Raw genomic sequence first — 21,772 nt, 5'->3', positions numbered from 1 at the left:
AAGAGGTAGTAACGTTTTTTTTTTTGTTTTGTTTTGTTTAGTGATGCCTTTGACATTCAGTATGGTGTGGTTGTCATTCGACTGAAGGAGGGCTTGGACATTTCCCACCTTCAGGGACAAGGTAAGATTTATTGTTTTCTTTAGCTTGTAAGTATTCTTTTTCCCTTTTAATACCATTTCATGAAGATACTAATGAAGATAAATTACTTAGAAAAAAATAGAAAAATGCAAAAAGGCAAAAAAAAAAAAAAAAAACCCTACTCTTCATAGAATAAAAATCATTGAAATGAGTAAGCCTGAAATGTGTAATGAAAATAGCGAATGTTTAATGACAGAATTTATTTTTCTGTGCATTTCAACGAACTGTATTTGTAAGCTGTTGCTTCCCAGAGACTTGCTATTTTACTGAAACAAAGAGGCTACCAAATTGGCATCAAGTACTTAAAATTTCTAGACTTGGGTTGTATGATCTCTGTTGTATGACTCTGGGTCAGGTGTAAGGTGTTCCCTTCTTCCCTCCTACCCCAGTGTAGTTTGGAGACCTCAACAGTAGTCAGCCTTAAGTTTGGAATTGTATCAGGAAGGTCTTTGTATTCACTGATATCCACCAGCTCCTAGGTTGCTTCAACTCTGGCAGCCATCAAGTAACTCTACTGAAGCCAAGCCTGGAAAAAAGCTGTGAGACACTTTCTGGTCTCTGCCTTGTGTAAAGCTCATCCTTTACTTGGAGTTAGTTTACAATCTTCTTTTGTATGGAAAATAATTCACCATTTTTTTTCTTTTATGGTTGTAAATAAAAAGAAGATCTTGATGTCAGATGCTATTAGTAGTGTAACACAATTAATCTAACAGTAGAAAATGCAATACCTTTACTACACATTTCAAACTTAGGGCATCTTGACAACATTAGGTTCACGCTGTCCGGTCTTCTGTGATTGGTGATACTGGTGATACTCTGGCATCAGCAGTTGTCTCTTGTACGTAGTGTTTTTCCTACTAAAATCTATCTGATTTTTTTTGTAAGAGGCTTTTTGTTTCCTTCAAAGGAAGGAAATGTTTGCTACCATGTGAAATACTTCTAGCTAATGTTTCTATTTAGCTCCTATTTTCAAATCTTATTTATGCTAGATGTACTGTGTCTTCACAGTTCTACACTTCGAAAAAAATTAACACGTATAAAATCAATTATTATAATGGTAATTAGTACAAGCATAACGGTTGTCGTTCCCACCGGGGAATTGATATTAGGTAGCTCTGTTTTAGATTTAGCCTGTGGTAATACAATTAAAACTCAAAATCTGTAAAGGAAGTAGCAGAAAATAAAAGCTCTGTTCAGAAGAGGTGCCTCTTTGTACTTTGAAACAGTTTGTATATATTATTTTGCCTTTTTTTGCTTGTAACAGCGTGCTAGTTGCAGTGCAGTTTAACCAACTACAAACCACCTCAGTAGTCACATGCCTCTGTCTTACTCCATTCGGGACAAATAAGTAACTTATAATATGGTTCTTTGCTTTCCCAAAGAAGAGTTACTATCATCTCAAGAAAAATCTCCATGTTCCAAGGATGTCATAGTAAAAGTGGATTATAGCAAGAAGGCTGAGACTGATACTTCTATAGCTTTTATTCCATCGTCTAGTGAGAGAACTCCTGCTCTACATAAAGGTAACTTCCTAGTTAGCAGTGAAATTAGAGTTCTTATTCCTTGTAGTTCTTATTCTTTTTCTATCTTGTTCCTTCTTCAGTCCCTTTCATCCTCCCAAGGAATTAAAAAGGTTTTTGTTGTTCGTGGAACAGAGAAGCATGTAATGCTTTTCTAGCTGTTGATGTCTAATACTCATATTTTGCTTTAGAGACTACGGGATGTAAAAAATCTTCATGACCTAAATAAAAACAGGTGGTGGATTATGATCTACAATACACTTTTCGTTTTTGTTAACAAGATTGAGTGCTATTAAAAATTGCTTGAGAATCAGGCCACACAGCTGTGTATTGCATGATTTTTAAGGCTGCTAACTTTATGAAGGTGCTTTTTACCTCAGACTAGAACATTTTATTATATGCATGTTAACAGACACAAATCATTCAGGATTCTTTGACATATGACAATAACCAACTTTCTTCTCTTGAAAGTAAAACCTTGAATTAACTGGAGTATTCGAGTGAGAAATATGATTAATTTTTTTTAAAAAAATGCAAATCAATTATCAGGACATGATTCTCAGGACTCTTGTGTGCTTTTCTTTGTATGAAAATTCATTTCATTCTACATCTTTATTTTCTTTTTGTTTGTTTTATAGACTAGTAGTATTTTCATTCACATCACAAAGGAAATTAACCTTTTTATTTTATATCTTTAAAAATCTTCCAGAGGAGGACGAGGATGGAAAGACTCCAGCACAACCACTGTTGAAAAAAGGCAGGCATTTTCCACCTTTTCGTTAAATCATTCTTTTGCATTGTTAATTTCAGTTTTCCTTTTGTACTCCTTTCTACACATACATTTGAGAAAGAAAAATATCAGCCATGCAAGCTTAATTCTTTTTTCATATTTGGGAATGTGCTTCATCTGTAGGGATTAGGTTGTGGAAAAATAAAGCTTTTGGAAATTACTAGAAGTTGTTTCTACTGAGAAAGGATCATGCATGTTTCTAAGATATGAATGTGTCTGTCTGGGTCCTTACTTGATTTAGGTGTAGTGGAAGAGCTCCATCAGTCTGCTCAGAAATATTCTAAAGCCATAGCTGTTGCTCTGTTCAGAATTGCTCAAAAGCTTGCAAGGCAAAGAATAATACAGCCAGTCAGTGAGATTAACATCTGAAATAAAGTGCAGTAGTAATTTAAATAAACAGCATTTTCAGAGGTGAATTAAACAGCTTTCACTTATTGGTTTATTTCAAACTTTTATGAGAGTTAAGCACAAGTTTTTTGCTTTACCAAAGATGCTTCTAACTTTTTTGATGTTTTCTTCATTATTTCAAAAGCCATAAGCTGTTATGTTTTAATAATGAAAAGTGATATTACATCTTGAACCACAAGATGGCAGTTTGGAAGAAGTCCCAGTGTACAGTAAAATAGAATATTAATACAAATCAGTCACAGATGTACTCTAAATTTAAAAATTCCTAATAAAATAAAGACTGAGATGAATATCAAATTCCTGGTTCTTGTTAAAATTCAGGTTTTAACTAAGTGAAAGGAGTTAAGTTTTTTTTAAATAATTACTTAAAATTTTATTTGTATAATCTCTTTGAAAATGTCAATGTTGGATTTGCTGAGAACAATAAAATAACTTCATTGCACAAAATAGTCTATATTGTGCTTCAGAGCCTTGCACATGCAAAACTAACTTAAGGAATCCTATCTTTTGTAAAAAGATGAATTAGCTCTTTTTTCATCCATGCACTTAAAGGTAAAATGGATTTGAAGAAAGAACAGTGCTTAGGAGATAGTGTTTCCTTTTACATTAGCATCAAGATGAGTTTCAGGGGAATTCTTATCTACAAGAGGTAGCAACAGCGCATTACTGAATGCTATGAAGTGTGTACGAAATGTTAATGTCTGGGCAAATGAGTGTATAAAAATCTTGCAAATCTCTTGTTTGTCAAATGTGTGCTAAATGAATTGGAGGCTTAAATCTTTAACTTCTAAAATTAATTTAGGGAGTTTGTGGACTCCATAAATATAGTTCAGTTGATACCCATTTAATCAAGATACCCATTTAATCAATAGTGGAGTCTGGGGAAAATAGTTTAAATGTTGTTTTTTAATTAATTTATAACTTGGAGAAGTTATAATCAAATAAGTTATGTTGCATTTGGATTTAGGGGTTATTAAGAAAAACACTTTAAAAATGAAATGCCATCACACTTTCTTTCCAGATTCAAAGAGTCAATCTTCTCCTTTAAATGTGGCTGACCAAAGACTTCTTGATGCTAGTGCTCAGTTTCAGAAGAAACAGGGCAAAAGCAATATTGATGTCTGGTGGCTATTTGATGACGGAGGTAACATACTTAATACTTCTAAAAGCATGTGTTGAGAAGAATTAGTGATTTTGAATTAATTGCTAATAATTATTTTTCAGTCAGTTCGTATATAGGTTACAAGTTTGTACTGTTAAACTCTTTGTGACGCGGTGTTTTCTGATACATTCTCAAATTCTGGTTAAAATGCAGGTTTGACATTGTTGATTCCATATCTTATTACAACCAAGAAAAAATGGAAAGACTGTAAGATCAGAGTGTTCATTGGTGGAAAAATAAACAGAATTGATCATGATAGAAGAGCGTAAGTTTACCTTTATAATTTTCATTTAAAATGCTAGAAGAACATGTTAAACAGTAGATGGCGTGCTGTTACGAGTAGCCTTCTTTCAATTGTTATTTGGCAGAGATGTAACCATATTCTATTCTTGCTCTCCAAGAAAGTTCCATTGCCACCAGATTGTGTTGGATGAGTTACTTCTAGTTAAACTAGTGTTTCTGCGGCATTGTCTGACAGTAATGTTTTCTCTATTTGTTAAATATTGTTTGGGAGAGCTTTAAGGGAGAGTTCTTACTTTATTTGGGAAAAAAAAATAGTGTATTGTTGATTTATAGCTGTAAGCCAGGTTTATATAATGTTATTCAGACTATTTAACACTTCTGTTGCCTTTTTAAGCTCTTTTTCTTATCTGTTTACCCTGTTAAATAATTAAAAATCTGAACACGTATAAAGGCTTGCTTTTCTGATACAGGATGGCTACCCTGCTCAGCAAATTTCGGATAGACTTCTCAGACATCATGGTTCTTGGAGATATTAATACTAAGCCAAAGAAAGAAAAGTAAGTCTCAAAACAGAAACACAAAAGCTCATTTGTTAGTTGAGTTCTTGATCTATTTCATGAATTAGAATAGTTACTTCCTATATAACATGTGAACGTGGTGTTACATGTTCACAAAAATCAAGGAAATAAACTAAGCAAAAACTCTTACACTCAAGAATATACAATTTTGCTTTTTATGTATTTTTAACTCTCTTGCCTTTAGATTGTAATCTTAAACTTGAAAATGTAGGCAGGTAGGAAAATGGACTTAATCTTAGTGGATGCTTATATGTAATGATGTCTTGTCTTCAAATAGCCTGGTCTATTTTTCTTTCTTCTGTTTTAAATTCACATTGACATTTAAGTTACGTGTCTATGATTGTACATGTGATACTGATTTTCCATTTTTAAAAAGTGCTAGTTGTATAGAGCATACCAAGTAACTAAAATGGTAGAGTACTTCTGGCATTCTGATACTTTTGGATGTCTTTGTTCTTGGGAGTCTGCTACTGTGAAATGCATAAACTTAAAATTAATTCTCAATTATGCATTAAAAGGTGAGACTGTAGAATTTCAGAGGACTCATGAATAACTTCTGTGAATGAAAATTATTTCTTCTGAGAGCATTTTTAGTTGTCTCAGTGGAAACATTTTCCACAATAAATCCAAAAGCTGCTTGAGAAATCCAGTCGGAGTTAACAGTAGCTGTAAATTAACTAGAAAAAAAAATTATCTGTAATATTTTCTGTGCTGTACAATAGAATATTGTTAACGGTTAGTTTTGTTCTGTCAAAAAGTAGCAGTTTGCGTTTGTTTTTTTTGTAATGAAGGTGAAGTCATTGTGTCAACTAACTCAGTAAAGACCACCAAGGGCAAGAAAAAATACCCTTATAATGTGATAGTTTACTAGAGGACAGGAACACTTCAGGTTGAAAATGGTCATGGGGGAGTAACTACTTGTAACTGCATGGAAGCTTAGGTGTTACACATAATGATATTACAGTATATACGAAGTAGTAGTTTTTTTAACTTTCCAAACTATAACTAGCAACTACAGAAGACTGTCAATACCTTATGTTCTTTATGAAAGGGAAAAAAGCATCAAAATTCCTTATTCCATTGGACATAAAGCATACATTTCATTGTGCTCTGAGAAATCGTTCTTTTACTTTTCTTACTTCTCACCTCTTGGGGCTATTCAAAGGCAAGTTATCTCTCTCAAAGCAGCCTTAGTTTGATGCTCAAGTATTGTAATGTGGATAGAGGAAAGTAGACGAGAAAGATCAAAATATGGGTAGAAAAAGCTGCTTTTAATAGAAATGAATGCCTTTTTGGCCTTCAGAAGATTTTCTTTTAAAGTTCCTGCTAAAACATCCAGGTGAAATCAAAATAACAGTTCACATTCTAAAAAGAAACATAACAGCAAGACAAGATGGCTCTGCTTATTGGGATTTGAATGTAGGTCTTAGACTGTATTGAAAAGATCAAAAAAGCAACATGAAAATATAGCTAAAAACCCTACTGGCGCTGGCATGAGACCTGATAGCAGTCTGGTGCTTTTTACTCTGTGACATGTAAGCTCCTCTTTCAAACTTAATTTGGAAGAAGCTGCTGTTAGTGATTTGGTTCTATATATTTTCTAAGCTAGTATCTTCAGCTTTAGAACAATTGCAGTAAAATTATTTAGCAAAACTTTTGCAGTGAATAGTGCAAACTCCTACAGATGTCACTAATTGCATGTTGAATTGTAATGTTTGCCTTTACCTTTTGTATGGCCTGTGCACAGCTGATTCTGTGTGCAAATAGTTTGTTCATTTTTATGTGGTATTAAAATGTACTTTCTAATAGCATGAAAATAATTGCTGACATACAGACTAGTGTCATATACGTTTTAATGTCTATTCATGTAATCGTTCCAGTATTGCAGCTTTTGAGGAAATGATAGAGCCCTTCAGACTTCATGAAGATGATAAAGAACAAGAAGTTGCAGATAAAATGAAGGAGGATGAACCATGGAGGATAACAGATAATGAACTTGAGCTTTATAAAACAAAGGTTCTGTATTCCTTAGCTTGTTACGTTAAACATTATAAGGTGTTTTTTCTTCTACTGTATTTGTGCATGTGATATTGTCAAACTGATTCTTGCTATATTACCTCTTTTATAGCAGCTTTTATGAATAACTAGGGGAGAACAGCATCTAAAACCAGTTGGGGAGGGGGCACAGTAAAAAAAAAAAAAAAAAAAAATGTTCCTGTTTTTGTCATTGCAGGTTCTAAACTGATATCCCACAGGGTTTTAGCAGTTCATTTAGAACACTAAGCTATATTCAGCTCTTCCTGATGTTTTGTTTAGTTGAGCCCAGACTACCCTTTGGTGCTTCATTATTTAAAACCAACACACACCTAACTGTGTTGTTAAGGAGCAGTTAAAGGTTTGACTTCTTTTTCCCAAATGGTTGTGCACTGTGGACATGGGAGGCATTCCCCATTCCTCCATCAGTGTTTCTGTGGAGGACACTCAAGCAGCATCCCATAACAGGATGCAGATACACCCATGTATCTAAAGAAAAGACTGGTTAAAGCTTTGGTGGTCTGAAGTTCTTCACTTTTTTCACTTTCACCTCTTTTTTTTGTATTCCTGTCTCGATTTTTACAGCTTCTGTGATTATTTGCAGTAGAGAAGAAACAGGAATAGTTGGTCTCTCTGCATTATAAGTGTAAAAAGCAGGGATATAATTAACACGTACATACAGATTGGCAGCTGATGGCAGGATCTTGTAACTGCATATTATGCAGGGACTAGGGGAAAGACTTTATAATTAACGAGCTGCAAGATGTCTTGCTGTGACTTATGCCTTACCCCCAAAACTCTTTTTCAATGAGACAATAGCAGCATTCTTTTGTCTCTTTTTGTATTCTTTTGTATTCTTTTTGTATTCTTTTGTCTCCTGATAGCTTATTTGTTTCTGCCAACACTATCCAGCAGGCTAGCAGGACTTCTGCTGACATGAGAACAGCAGAACTGTAAGAAATAGCTGCAAGTTAGTTGACATACAAGAACTAAAAATGACTATGTGAATGCAAGCTAAGAAAAATCATCAGTAGGAGGAAGGGGAGGAGCTGCTTAAAGATGTTAAGAAAGGACAGAGTACTAAATAAGGAGATACATTATGGAGAAAGGGCTTCACTGCAGTAACACCACCTTGCTCTGAGCTTATGGGATATAGCTAAGGGAACCTCGAAGAGAGCATAGAGGGCTCTTGCTTCCAGCAGCTGCAGAGGGATAGTATCATTAGAAGAACAATCTTAAACTTAGCTTATCAAGGTACTTGGTTTATTTTCACGTTAGGCTTACTACTTTCTTTTCTCTCAGCTTTGGAACCATAGGTACTTCAGGAAAGCAAGCAAGATGCCAACCTGAGGGGCAAGCACATGCTTTCTTGAAATGACTCACACCAATTAACTATAACTGTTCTTATATTGATTAAATGAATTTTTGCAGTTTCTGTAGAGGATTTTCCTAGCAAGTTTCATTTTAATTACAGACTTATCGCCAGATTAGGCTAAATGAGTTGCTGAAAGAACATTCAAGTACAGCTAACATAATTGTCATGTAAGTAAATGATTTTTATTATCATCTTAGTTGATGCAGAACTGTGTGTACTATAAACGTGTAAGTACAGGTCAGGAGAAAGACTGGTTTGGCATTGAAGTATGGAAAAATACTCAAGGAGGTTTCAGAGCTGGAAGTGTTTTAGAAATACAGAGTTAGTATGATCCATGCAAAATGGCCTGTGTAGCTTGATCGTTCTGGTACACTACTTCAGATGATTACCTCCACATTCCTGGTGCAGCTTGGGATTCTCACATTGGTTCTACTCCCACATGCCAACTATCCCCACCCTTCTCAAGTCCGTCATCTCAATTTTTTTGTAGGTGATCTCTGTAGATAGTGGTAGCAGTGTTGTCTGATGATGGAGTTCCATGGAACTACTTATGGGATAAGCAAGCAAAACACAGAATGTGTTTTTTCACTGATTTCCTTGAGGATGCTGCTTCAGAGCTCTATGAAATGGCACCACAAGCAAATTTTGAATAGGGCAAATAGACTTCCAGTAGTTTTTTGTTGTTGTTTTTTTGAAAGAAAATAGTATGGCATACTTTGGAAAGAGAGACTGAGAAGGAATATTAGACTGCATCCAACCTAGTATCATAAGAAAAAGCAGTATTTTAAAGTCCTCAGGAGTCTTTAAATATATATGTATGTCTCATTGAGGAGAATTTCCCCTGAAGCTGCCTGAATTAGATGGTGGTGAGAAGCCAGAAGTGAGGTGTGAGTAGATCCTGTAGTGCTTAACATAACAAGCTCTTTAACTCATTAACTAAGTTCTGAGGAAAAATCAAAAACTAAAAAGGTTAGGAAATTTGACTTAGTATCTATCTCTTTGCAGAATCATACTTTCGTTTTCATATGATATGACTTGTACTTGTTACAGGTTTAACTGTTCTTTTTTTATGTATTTTAGGAGTTTGCCAGTTGCACGAAAAGGTGCAGTTTCTAGTGCACTATACATGGCCTGGTTAGAAGCTCTTTCTAAAGATCTGCCACCAATTCTCCTTGTTCGTGGGAATCATCAGAGTGTTCTTACCTTCTATTCCTAAGAGTACTGCACAGGGGACAGCTATGATGACATGGTACTTCAGTGCCCGGGGAGAGTGACTGACATGGTCTATAGATTCTTAACATCACAAAGGCAAAAAGTGACTCTTCTTTCACTATTTCACTGACTTGAAAGCACACAAGGAAAGTCAATGTATTCCTAAAGTTGTGACATCTTCAGTTTATTTTATATTTTCTGTAATTTAATCTTGCTTAATGGGGGAGGATTCCTTGTTAGACTGAAGAACAAGACAAGCTTTTTGTTTGCTATTTGAATAGCAGCAATAAAAGTGTTTTATTTTTAATCAATGAAAGGATTATAGATTTATAAAAGCCTTTTAGCCTTGAGGTGCCTTCTGAAATTAACCAAATCTCATCCACGTACATCCTATTTTGTAAATTTATATAGAATGTCAAAATCTGCCTTCAACTAAGACTTTAGATCGGACTTCCTTTAGTTTTTAATCTCTTCCATATTACAATAAAAATGAATGCTGCTTTTCAGTCTTCCATTGAGCTATTAGTTCTTAGTACTGTATGTTTTCTATTGTCAGAAAGTTTTGTTTTTATTATTATTATTATATCTGTTAGATTTAAAGGTGAGAATTGGGGCAGGTCAATTGAACTAAGACAAATTTCTGCTGTCAGGACTCTGTACTACCAAATTTTGTAACAGTTAAAATAAAATTAAACAGTTAAAATAAAACTACATTGTCAGAGGATCCTCTTCTCAAATTTGACATTGTGTACTTCCTTGGCATTAGTCTGAAATACACAGCTAAGGTTAGCTGACTTGGTGAAGGATGCTGTGTAAATCTATAGCTCTAGTTAGAAGCAATTCATCTTAACGGACAAAGGCCATTTATCTGCTGAAAAATTGGAAGAAAGAAAAAATCCTGTCCTAGTTCTTGGCCTATTAATATTTTGGTGTCACTTAAACTTAGTTTGAAACAAAACTCAACTTAAGGCTTAAATGGGGATAATATGAGCAATGTGATACTATCTAACAGAAAACAGTAAACACTATGTGGAATCTTGCTATCCGATATAAAAAGCAAAAGCTAAAGTTCTCTCGCATTTTTCAACAAATGGTTAAAAGGACCACTAGTTACTAGGGGAGATGTTTTTAGTCAATTCATTCAAGTTGTGAGAAAATACACTTAATCTTTTATTAAAAGATACTCAGGTTTGATCATCTGCCAGTTTAGATTTTTTCCATACATTCTACTTTATACATTTTCTATGTTCAATCAAGAAACTGCCAATCTTGTGTGCCCTTTCATCGTATATTTTGACAACTTCATAATTTAGTCTACTATAAACACCTACACAAGAAATTACACTTGAGCCTTTATACAAAGGTAAAATGTGAACTGTTTTTAAATTCCTATATATTTTGGATAGAAAGGATTGCCTAAAAACATTTCATAAGCTTTTGATATTAGCATTGGACATGCTACTGGATCAATTTACCAGTGCTTCAGTGACTTTCATTTAAGGATGCACAGAAAAGGTGTGTTATGCTAAATACGAGATCAAATTGAAATGTACCCGTTTCTTTTTGAAGGACAAAGCAATTAGTCATTATGTGGCAAGGTAGAGTTTCAAGTTGTTATGATTCAAGATAAAAATCTACACAGTGCAGTGTATGCTGTTGTCAATATCTTGTTGAACTGCAAATTTTTTTCCATTTGTTTCTATCAATTGGATTTGAGTCTATTGAAACATTTCACTTTAAAAAACAAGAACATGCATGTTTTGCTGCTAAGTGTGAGATAACTGATGCCAGCATGAACCCAGCTTGTTAAAATAAACATAAGACAGTTTGCAGTAAAAGTGCTACTTCCTCCCAAGTGAGGGGGTGGAAATCAAAATAACTGTTGTGTCTATTACAGATTTTACCATGGTTGTTGGGGGATATGGATATCACATTGTGAATATGGAATCATTGCCATGTTTCTTCTTGTTTTGTGGGTTATGTTATTTTGAACAGATGGACAGTAAGGCATGGACTTAGTGCTGCTATCTTTAAAAAAAAAAAAAGTGCACAGGTACACTTATTTAAAAGTTTTTTTTGCCCATTCAGGAAACCATTGCTTGTGATCTGTAACACAGAAACCAAATGAAGTGTCTGTATACATGCATATATGTGTATAAAATTATATAAAATATATCTAAATATGCATATGGGGATAGTTAGGGTAATGTCTGTGAAATATGTAGGATGCTTTTCACATATGCACTCTCAGAAGTCCACTAACGCTAGGCACAAGGTCAAGTTTCAAGATTATTTGCTACACTAAAACTTCAACAGTTAATAGTAATTGTTAGCAACAAATGTCAGTTAGTGGCAGTCGTTCCAACTTCTGCTTTGATTTTGATGCCAAATTTAATTATGTTCCGATCGTTAATTACTTGAAAAATGAAATATCACTGACACATGAAAATTCATACTTTCTATAAATTAGGTTTCTTTGTATGGGTTTAGAAAGTCAGCAATGGCTGGTGAAAATCAATTATTTATTTGCTCACTATTTGTATTTAGGTTTCCTTTTACATACATTCTTTTTATATGCTTTTCTGACATTACATATTTAAAAATAACTGAAAATAATTTAAAGATTTGAGCGTTTGTGGGTAATGACCCACTTGGTTTGAAGATGTAATATTTGATACTGTACTGTAACTGTCACACACAAATGCTTTTCTAATGTTTTAACGTAACTATTGCAGTTAATACTTTGTATCATGGGGATGTCACTGCAATAAAAGGAAGTGAATTCAATACAACTGTCTTGTCTAAAGAAAAAACCTTTTATTGGTAAAGGATAGTGAATTGTGCTCATAATTTAACCAAGTCATTATAAAAATATTACCTGATACATGGATCAGCTTATTGCATACATCTGATATTTTACCTGTTATTGTGGAATTTGTATGGGACTATTACTAAAAGGAATATAGGTATAAGGTATAATATAGGTATAAGGAATATATATATATTTGTTCACAGGTGGAATGCTTGCCACTAGCCGGATTATTTTTCATATGCAACCAACACTTTGTCATCAGAAATTTTAGAGAGCAGAACAGACAATGGGGACCAATCAGCAATATGCAGTATGTTTAAGCTGGAATAGTAGTATCAGAAAATATGTTCCTATTACAAATGGAACTTGTGAAAGACTGTCTAACTCCTCTGTCAAGGTAGTTACCCACTGGGATGTGAGGAAGTAAGTTGGGAAAATAATTTTGACATTCAGTGCCAAAACCACTTGTAAGCAAGACAAGCTTGGGTTTAACTATGTTATGTATATTCAACTAGGAACTAGTTGTGAAATGTAAGCTTGAAAGCAAAATTACAAATTGTAAGTTGTGTTCTCATATAAAGTAATACTTAGAATCACTAAAGAACTTAACCTCATTAATTTTGGTGTTTCCTAGTACAGCTCTGACTGTTAAATGTTATTTAAAAATTAGTGATCTGAAATTATTAGGGGTTAATCTGTCCTCAATTTACTAAATATCTTTCCCATGTATTTAAAGATAGGCCTTGAGAGGAGATTTGAAGGCCAGGGGAAAGGGAACTCTTGTTTAGAGTGTGCTGCAAACTTCTATGCTGTTGGCTCTAACCTATCTTTTGGTTGGTAAAAGAGCTACAGGATATGGTGTGTAATGGCTTTTCTGGATTATGTGTGCTGACGAATGTGTTGACCTAAATAATCAAACAGTACCATTAGCTGAATTCATAAATAAGTGACTTCACATATGGTTTACAAGCTTTTTTTTTTTTAAAAAAAAGGCCAAGGTTGTGCTCATCAGTTGCCTACAACAATCAAATAAATGATCACACTGTATAGTTAGTTGTTCTGTTGTGGAACAGGAAAGCAGGGCTCCCTTCACCTGAGTGAATATCAGCCTGGTTACAGTTCTCATATAACCTCTCTGGGCTTCTGTAAATCTTGCCTTTGTGCACTTAAAACCTGCTTTAATTTTAGCTGCAGGCTTAAAGTCTGTGTGGCTATGGAGGTGTTGAATAGTGCTTCTGTAGCACTGCCTTACTTCTTTTGGTGCAGGGTGAAAATAGCAGGTTTGGGTTTCAGAAAATTTAGCAGTGCATTCTCTTGCTGCTCTTGACGGAGGAGCAGCGAAGAGATTTTTAGAGTTAAGACGGGGTTAGTTTGATACGAGCCGATGCCTGTGTTTAGGATGGGGAGAAACAAGCTAGTACAAATCAATTTGTTAACTTCTGAAGGAGATCAGTTAATGCTGAAGCAGCAGCGCGTGCCTCCTCAAAACAAAAGACATTTCTGTTAAAAACACGAGCCTTATACGCCCGGAGCTCAGATCGGCCATGATACACTGTACTCTATAGTATGTGGAGCGTGGACCGCAGTCCCTGACAGGGTAGCGTAATTCCGCAGGTTTGGGGAGGGGGGTGTCCAGAGTCGCCGTCAGCCTGGCCCCGCCCCTCCCGCTAGCCCCGCGCCCCTATTGGCTGCGGCCGCCTCCCCTCCTCTTCTTATTAGCTGCTGCGGGGAGCGGGAAGCTCGCGGCGGCCGTTAAACCGTCGATGGCGAGCCGGCTGGGCGAGGGGAGGGGAGGGGGGGGGGGGGCCGGGCCGGGCCGGGGCGGGGCGTATGGCTGCCGTGGTGGCGGCTGTCCAGTCAGCGGGGCGTGGGGGGAGTCCTGCCCGTGTGGGGCGCCGTGTGCGCGGCACCTCCGCGAGCAACTGCCGCTGTGGGGTCGCCACGCTCCCTTAGGAGCACGTTCTGCACGTTTCCCTTCGTATTTAGACGACATTCCCTGCTTATCAGCTCCTGGGCACTGAGGTGGTTGGGGAGTCATTCACGGCAGGAATGCGGGTTATAAACGACCACAGAAAGGGAAAACCTAGCTTCATGCAAACACTTGCTATGAAGAAAGTGCCTAAACGTTCCCTAGTGCACTATACCCAGTGTGGGTTGGGTGAACTTCCGAGTCCTAAGAGGTTGGGGATAGCTCAGCTCATTTGCTTTGCAGATGTTAAACAAGTTGCCAATCCAACACAGATAATGTGCAGGAAAAGTATTAAGGTCATCAGCTTAAGGTTATTTCATAATATGCTCTGATGTTTGCTAATGTGTGGTGTGTAATGCAAACATATATATATATATATATTTTTTTTTCTGTGTGTTTTGGTGAAATCTTGCAAAATGCGCTACTAACCAGTGTCTTAATATCACTGGCATCCATGTGTAAGGGAAGAAAGGCCCCCGTGTTCCCACCTCCCAGGGAGCTGGTGCAAGCAGAACCTAAAAATCAGCCAAATCAAAGCCTAGCGGGAAGTGTTGGGTCTAGGAACCTCATCTCCCTAGTCCTTCAGTTTCCATCCACGTTAGTAATGACAAAATAATAATTACAAAATCTTACTAATAAAACCTGGGGCTTAGTGAAAGAGGTAGGAAATATTTTCTCTGCAATTTGGGAGTAGTTCCAACTATAATAATAACACAAGGTGGCACTGTTGTCTTTTAGTATTTTGGTTAATGAGTTATCTGAAGTATCAAATACTCATTTCTTGCACTGTTCCTATGGTTTCGTGGGCTAAATGACTCAGTGCTTTGAATAAACTTCACACGTATCAGCGTAATAGGACTCTTATGCATTATATATAAATTTTTTTTCATAGTTTTGACTGTGAATTGGAGAAAAGAAGTAGACAAATGCTGCTTTTCCCCTTCTGTTAAGGGCAAATTACTCTGGTTGTGTTCTAAAGGACATAAAAATCTCCATGTAAATGTTTCCTGTTGAGTTCAGACAGCCTCTTGGAGGTAACCACCATTTTGTAAAACATTGAGTGATGTCCATTTTTCTTAGTGGTTAATTCCAGTTGTCTTAACCTTAGTGAGCCAGAAGGATAAAAGCTCCAGGCAGAGGAAGAGACCTTTTAAATAGAGAGGTTTGACTAACATCCCACCTAGTTTCAGAGTGATCTGTAACATTTCAGCAAGATTTTTTTGCTTCATAAGTAAGAGGCATGACAAATGTCTACCACCTTTCAGCACCACCTTTCAGCAGTAGAGAGGTAGAAGGAAGAAGATAAAAGCTTTGTCTCATGTCATCCCTAAATATTCCAGTACTGGCTATTTAAAGTATTGGAGGAAACTGAATAGTGTAGCATTTGGCATTTTCAAGCTTATTAAGCTTGAGACTAACTTTATAGCTCTGTTGAAGTGTTTTACAACTAATAACTAAATCTTGGAACATCTCTCAGCAATTAAATTTGTCTCTGCAAAACAGATGGTGAAATGGAGTCACAAGCAAAAGGATTTCCACAGGCTCTTGGTGAAAAACTGGAGAGCTGAGATTAGCCTTGAAACATGCTCACTCCCAGCCCTGTTTGATCATTTGCAAATTATAGGAACTCCTTTTTATTACTGTTACTGATTGCATAGATTAAGAACTGTATTAAAAATATATATATATGAAAGAGGGGATGGGATGTACGTACAAAAGAATTTTCCTGATAATCCAGTGTTAACCTATGTGTTCAATAAATGTGTTGGTCTATTTAATGCAGGTCGTCTTTGATGAGCAATGGGTAAAGAAAAATCTATACATGATGTAAAATGCAAAAATAAAAGCACAAGAGTAAACGTTGTTGCTTGTAGCAAAACATAGTAGTTTAAGCACCAGTAACCTAGAAATCACAGTGGGTCAAAACAGTTCCTGCCAAGAGGAGCCTGCACCTCAAAGGAAATGACATTTTATGGAGTCAACCAACAACAGCCATTCGTATTATTAACGTATGAAATCAAGGCTAACCACAGAATAAAGTGTGGGCTTTCCCATGGGATTTTGGCTAACCTCATATAGAATTTCATTTTACTTTTGATTGCACAGTTGAGTGTTGTTAATTTTAGAGGTTTATTCTCATTAAAATCTTTGTGTATCCTTCTGCTAGCGGTGATAGTATTTCAGACAAGGTAGGATTTATTGGGAAAACTCAAGCTTTGGCAAATACATGCCAAACCCTGCTAAGTACTCTTGATCTGTGTTATCTTTATTTTAATTAGATTGCAGGATTTTAGCTGCTTTCTTGCCATACTTGTATGCACCTTTCAAAATGAGGCTTGATTCTCATCTGGGGCCTCGGAATCACCATGATGCAAGTAATTCCAACAGATAAAAAAATAATAATAGAAGTTATGATCACTTGTTGGCTCTGGGAACTGAGCTTTTTTTCTACCCAGAAAATGGATCTTCTTCTGTGCTGGCCAGCCCTGGGACTATTAGGTCATTGTAGAAAGCTCATTCTGTCCCAGACACAAAACACTCCAGTATTCATTTATGATTTGGAGCCTGTCTTTCTGAATCTCTGGGCCATCACTCCACACATAATCGAGGAATTTTCACTTTCCCAGGATAAAGCCAGGTTAGTAATAAAAGGCGTCTTCTCCTGTTGCAACTTTGACTGTGAGTAGTCAGCCTCTAAATAAAGAGTGATAGGTTCTGAGTTTGTAATCCTCTCCTTGTTCTGGAAGTAGTAATTAACCATATTATATGGCAGCTTTTGTACCTGGAAGTGACTTAGTGGCAGATTCAGAATTCAGATTAAATCCTAATTTCTAGGTTTTGCTGCAAGTACTAGGAATATTCTCTCTTCGTCTTAATGGGAAATACTTTTTTTTTTTTTTTTTTTGTAATTACTTCTAACTTTGAAACAGGGCAGTCTTCTGTAGGAAACTGCTACACAGATCTTCAAAGCCAACATCTGCTCTCCTGAAGCCCAGGGTTGTAATTCTGCTTATTGTCTTGCTTACATCTCTCAGGATTTAAAACTCCACTCTCTGTCATAGTCACTGCAGCCAAGACTGCTTTTGGCCTTCACATCCCCAGCCAATTCTTTCTTGTGAGAAAACAGATTCAGTAGAGAATTTGTTCTAAGTGGCTTTTTGAGCAACTACATCAAGAAATTATCAAGACAGTCAAGAAACATGGAATTGGTTTTTCGTAGGTGTATTTCCCTTCCAGCAGGTATTGCTGTTTAAAATACCCTGTATCTACCAGAGCTTGTGATCAGGTGGCCTCTTTCTGCGATCTATTTCATTGTCAAGTATGTTCTGAGACATTATGGATAATACTGCTAGGAAAGGAGAACAACTCCAGAGAAGGGCCATGAGGATGATCAAAGGGCTGGAGCACCTCTCCTATGAAGACAGGCTGAGGGAGTTGGGGTTGTTAATAATATGTTAAAGCTGACTGGCAGAAGGTGAATGCACATGAATGAGATCCTATGGTTCTGAGTTCGACTTTGTAGGCATTGTAGACATTGTAGGCTTTGGCTAGAATTGTTTTAGGTAACTGCAAAGATGACAGGGAATTTTAAGAGTATGGGAATCTAAATGGAAACCAGTAACAGGCACATTAGAATCACCTCAGAATGAAAGGTAAAACAGGGATTAGAAAGATGAATGTGTTTTGTGTGTGAGAATTGTGAAGTCAAAGGTTAATGAAAAAAAAGTGGGGTTGATATAGAAAATAAATGCAATGTAAAATTCAACTGGCATAAATAAATGAGTATAGATCAAAACGATAAATTCTTGCATTTGTGAAGAGGATGAGGACCACGACTTTGTCCCCTTATTTTGTCATTTTTTTCTTCTACTCTTTTGGAGAAATTGAAGTATTGTGTGGAAAGATAAGTGGGCATAAAAAGGCATTTGAGAAGAGTTCTAGACTACCTCTATGTGTAGATGTGGAGTCTTATCCAAATGGGAGTGCATGTGAGGGAAGAAACTTAGTAATGGAGCTTTATGTTTTGAATAATTTTTCTTGTTATTTTCATTTTCTATCAGAGATAATGTGTGAAAGGAATAAATGCCCTCTGTGCATGCTAATTATTTTTGAAGAAGCACAATATACTAGGGAAGTGCTTAATGTATTTTGTTGTTTTTTTCTTTGCTGTTTTTTGTCTTTTTTGTTTGTTTGTTTTTCTTTATTTCTTCATAATTAACCATTTAGTTATGGAATGCTCGGTGCTCCTTGCATCATTGAAAGTGCTGTTGTGGATATGACATCTTATGTGGCCGATATTCTGTGCTTCCTCTTGCTTTTTAACACATCTTGATTTCTATGAGAATCTTGGTCACTTGAAAATATTTGTTCTTGGTTGCTTTCATAATCAGCTTTCCTTCTTGCATGCTTGTTTAAGGTAGACTGCATTCTATGAATGAATGCATAGTTCTTTGGTATGTTACCACAGCAGCACATGGTGAAGTCTCTGTATTTATGAGATTTAGTGATGGTTGTACTACTTTTGGAGAGGAGACTTGTGGCTATTATGGAGGAAAATCTGGGAAATGTCCTGACACTAGGAAATTGGGACTTTTTTTTTTTTAATTGATAGGTGAATGTGAAATATTAAAAAATAAATAAATAAATAAAGAGTGGCTAACTAGGTATCAAAACTAACCATTTGGTTAAACTAACAAGCTGATGGATATTACACAAAAGTGTATATTATATTAACTGATGCTGTTGTTAGTCTGAAGAGTGATAAGAGACTGCAAGTATTAAGAATGTTTCTTTCTCATGCCTAGAAGATATTTCTATTTTATTAATTTAGGAAAGTGTTATCTGAACAATAGAAGAGGTCAACTTGACACTGTGACTGCCCCTTTTTTCATGTTCTGTGGGCAAATAGGTATGACCTCATTTTCTGTGAATGTCAGTCTTGAAACCTCAGAAACATTGTTTTAAAAAGTTCTGCTTTCTACGAAAGACTGGTTTGGGGATAATTTTTCTTTTTGGTATTAACCATACCAAGTTATATACATATTTGTGGTCCATTTCATGTTCACTTTTACTAGCTTTTGTCTTGCAAGCAGCAATATTTTGGTGGGTTTTTAATGTAACTTTATGGGAACAAGAGCTTTTCAATTATTTGCTTTGGTTGTGCTCAGTTCAAGCACTGGTTACTGTGGTTTGTTTTTCTTGGATGTTTCCTCTGGACTGTGCTTTCCTAAGAGCATGTGTCCTGATGAAGGGCAGTTTAGTTTTTATTTCACTGAAAGAAGTTGGAGAACATATATGGGTAGATAGGATGTTAAATACAAACACAAATACGCAAGAGCCTGTTTAGTCCACTTGAAAAGGAGAGGAGAAGAAGGGAAGACACTGAAATGCCTTACAGCATGTTGGATTCACATAAATAATCTGACTGTGAGTAGTGCTCTCACATTCTGTTCGATGTTGCGTGAAGCAAGTGTTGCTGCTCTTCTCAGGAGAGAAGGCTAGACCAAAAAAGTGGTGGGTTCCTTTCATTGAGAAGGCAATAAGACCCATCTGTGGTTAGCTCCGTATTCCAAAAACTCTTGTATTTTGAAGTGGGCACATTTTTAAAATTTTCATCTGTGTTCTCACCAGTTGAGAAATTATTTATAACAATGAATTTTCCTTTCAAACACCCTTTTTATGCTTTCATCCTAGCTTTCAAACTGATTCCCAGACAGCTACTGTTTAGCCAAAAAACAGTTGTATTGAGATTGAATGGATATTATTATTATGTGGGATGCTTAGGAACAATGTTTCTTTGCATCCCATAGTAAACAGGAAAAGGAATTTCAATCCATGTAATTAACAGCTTGCCTGGTATACTTGGTATTTTCCATGGATTAATATTTAGTGGATGGACTGCATTATGAGCAATCCTTGTGGAGCTCGGCTCTGATTCAAGAGCAGCTGTTTTTGACCATCTCTATGTACTTTTATCAGTGTAACAATAGAATACAGTGTAAGGATTTCCTTGGATTTTAGGCATACTGAAACCAGAGGCTTAAAATATTGTGTATTATGTGTCTTAACAATTCATTGATTGATACAGAAAAGTGCTTTCCTACACACTTCAGAGGCATGTTGAACAATACATTGCACTCCCCAGTGATGGGGCTGTTGTTGACTACGCTGCCTAGTGATGTTGGTCTTATTGATCAAGAGTGAGAGACATAAAGCTGAGGTGTCTCAGTAGTACACTTAGCCTTAGAAATACTGTAGGGTTTTTTTTGTTTGTTTGTTTGTTTTTAATTTGGCTTTTCTAAGCTGTGTGAGTTATGCACTGATCAATAACTCTACTGATGGATGGGCATTTCAGGCTGAAACTTGATTTTTAATTATGACTTTTCTGCCTCTCAGCCAGTAAACATCAGGTCTTCTAATTTTTTTATCTTTCATTTTCATTTGATGACTTAAAACTATTGGAAATAAAAACCTTAAACTATTGGAATAAAACTCATTTTAGATCTAATTGAGTTCAGTTCCTTTAAATCTTTAAGTAGTATGCATTATTAAATGTGTAGATGGTTGTGCATTTATATTAGGTCCAATATTCAAGATTATTTTGGAATATAAATGGAGAAAGTGTTCATTAATCCAAAAGTAGAGTCCTCGTGGCCATTTAAAAAAATACTTTTTCTAAAAAGTTTGTTTTAAAAAGGGAGTTGGATTCATTGTGTTATCCAGTTTGTTTTCTTTTTAAATTGACCTATGTCTGAGTGCATCATTCATAAGTCAACTAATTTACTTTTGTTCTTAATCAATAGACATTTGATGAACTGATATACCTTTGGAAGTGAAAAGGGAAAGAAGCATATACTCTCCTACATCAGCCTTATAAACTCAGTTTGGAGCATTAATACAGCTGTGTAACAAGACTGAGTATAGGCTTTTATTTGGGAAATGCTGACAGGGGCTTCATTGTTGTGGTAGGAATGGCGCTGTTGTAATTATACTCTGTTCTCATCACTGCTTGTATAAAAATATGAAAGCAATAAAAGCTCATGCCAGGAGTAATGCATACAAGCTGGTAAATGCTAAAATAATACCTTTATTAACCCTCCAATGTCAGGATGACTCCATAAGTTGAAGTAGGTATAGATGTTATAAACCCCAGTTATTACTTTAATTATAAAGAAAATACTGAGAGATAGGGACATGCATGGAAATTTTAGAGGGAATCAATTCAAAACAGATGACAAAAAGCATTATTTTTACAAAAAGAAAAAAAAACGTTGAGCTGCTCAGTGCACAAGGCTGATGCTGTTAATGCACCTAAGGTTAGAAACTATCTGAAATAACTGGCAGGGTGGGAGTTGTTGCTATCTACTTGCTGTGCTTTAACCCTGGCAGGCCACTCAGCACAATGCAGCCACTTGCTCACCCCCCACAGTGGGATGGGGGAATCAGGAACGTGAAAGTGTGAGAACTCACGGCTTGAGATACAGACAGTTTACTAGGTAAAACAAAAGCCACCTGCACAAGCAAAGCAAA

The 21,772-nt window shown here is 36.0% G+C and overlaps 1 protein-coding gene across 1 annotated transcript in view; it reads left to right on the top strand.

The window, feature by feature from the left end:
- The window catches only part of SLC12A2 (solute carrier family 12 member 2), a 62,168-nt gene extending 49,825 nt beyond the window's left edge, over positions 1-12,343 (top strand). Inside the window, exons 19-27 of the mRNA XM_035569391.2 lie at positions 42-121; positions 1,522-1,662; positions 2,369-2,416; positions 3,879-4,001; positions 4,173-4,284; positions 4,733-4,819; positions 6,721-6,856; positions 8,349-8,416; positions 9,330-12,343. Of these exons, the coding sequence (XP_035425284.1) occupies positions 42-121; positions 1,522-1,662; positions 2,369-2,416; positions 3,879-4,001; positions 4,173-4,284; positions 4,733-4,819; positions 6,721-6,856; positions 8,349-8,416; positions 9,330-9,465 (931 nt within the window). The 3' untranslated portion in view covers positions 9,466-12,343. The remainder of the gene's footprint in view (positions 1-41; positions 122-1,521; positions 1,663-2,368; positions 2,417-3,878; positions 4,002-4,172; positions 4,285-4,732; positions 4,820-6,720; positions 6,857-8,348; positions 8,417-9,329) is intronic.
- The last annotated feature ends 9,429 nt before the right edge of the window (positions 12,344-21,772 follow it).

Source organism: Cygnus atratus, chromosome Z (assembly GCF_013377495.2).
Source record: "Cygnus atratus isolate AKBS03 ecotype Queensland, Australia chromosome Z, CAtr_DNAZoo_HiC_assembly, whole genome shotgun sequence".
NCBI lineage: Eukaryota > Metazoa > Chordata > Aves > Anseriformes > Anatidae > Cygnus > Cygnus atratus.
Note: the sequence above shows the minus strand (reverse complement) of the source record. Positions and strands in the feature narration are given on the sequence as shown.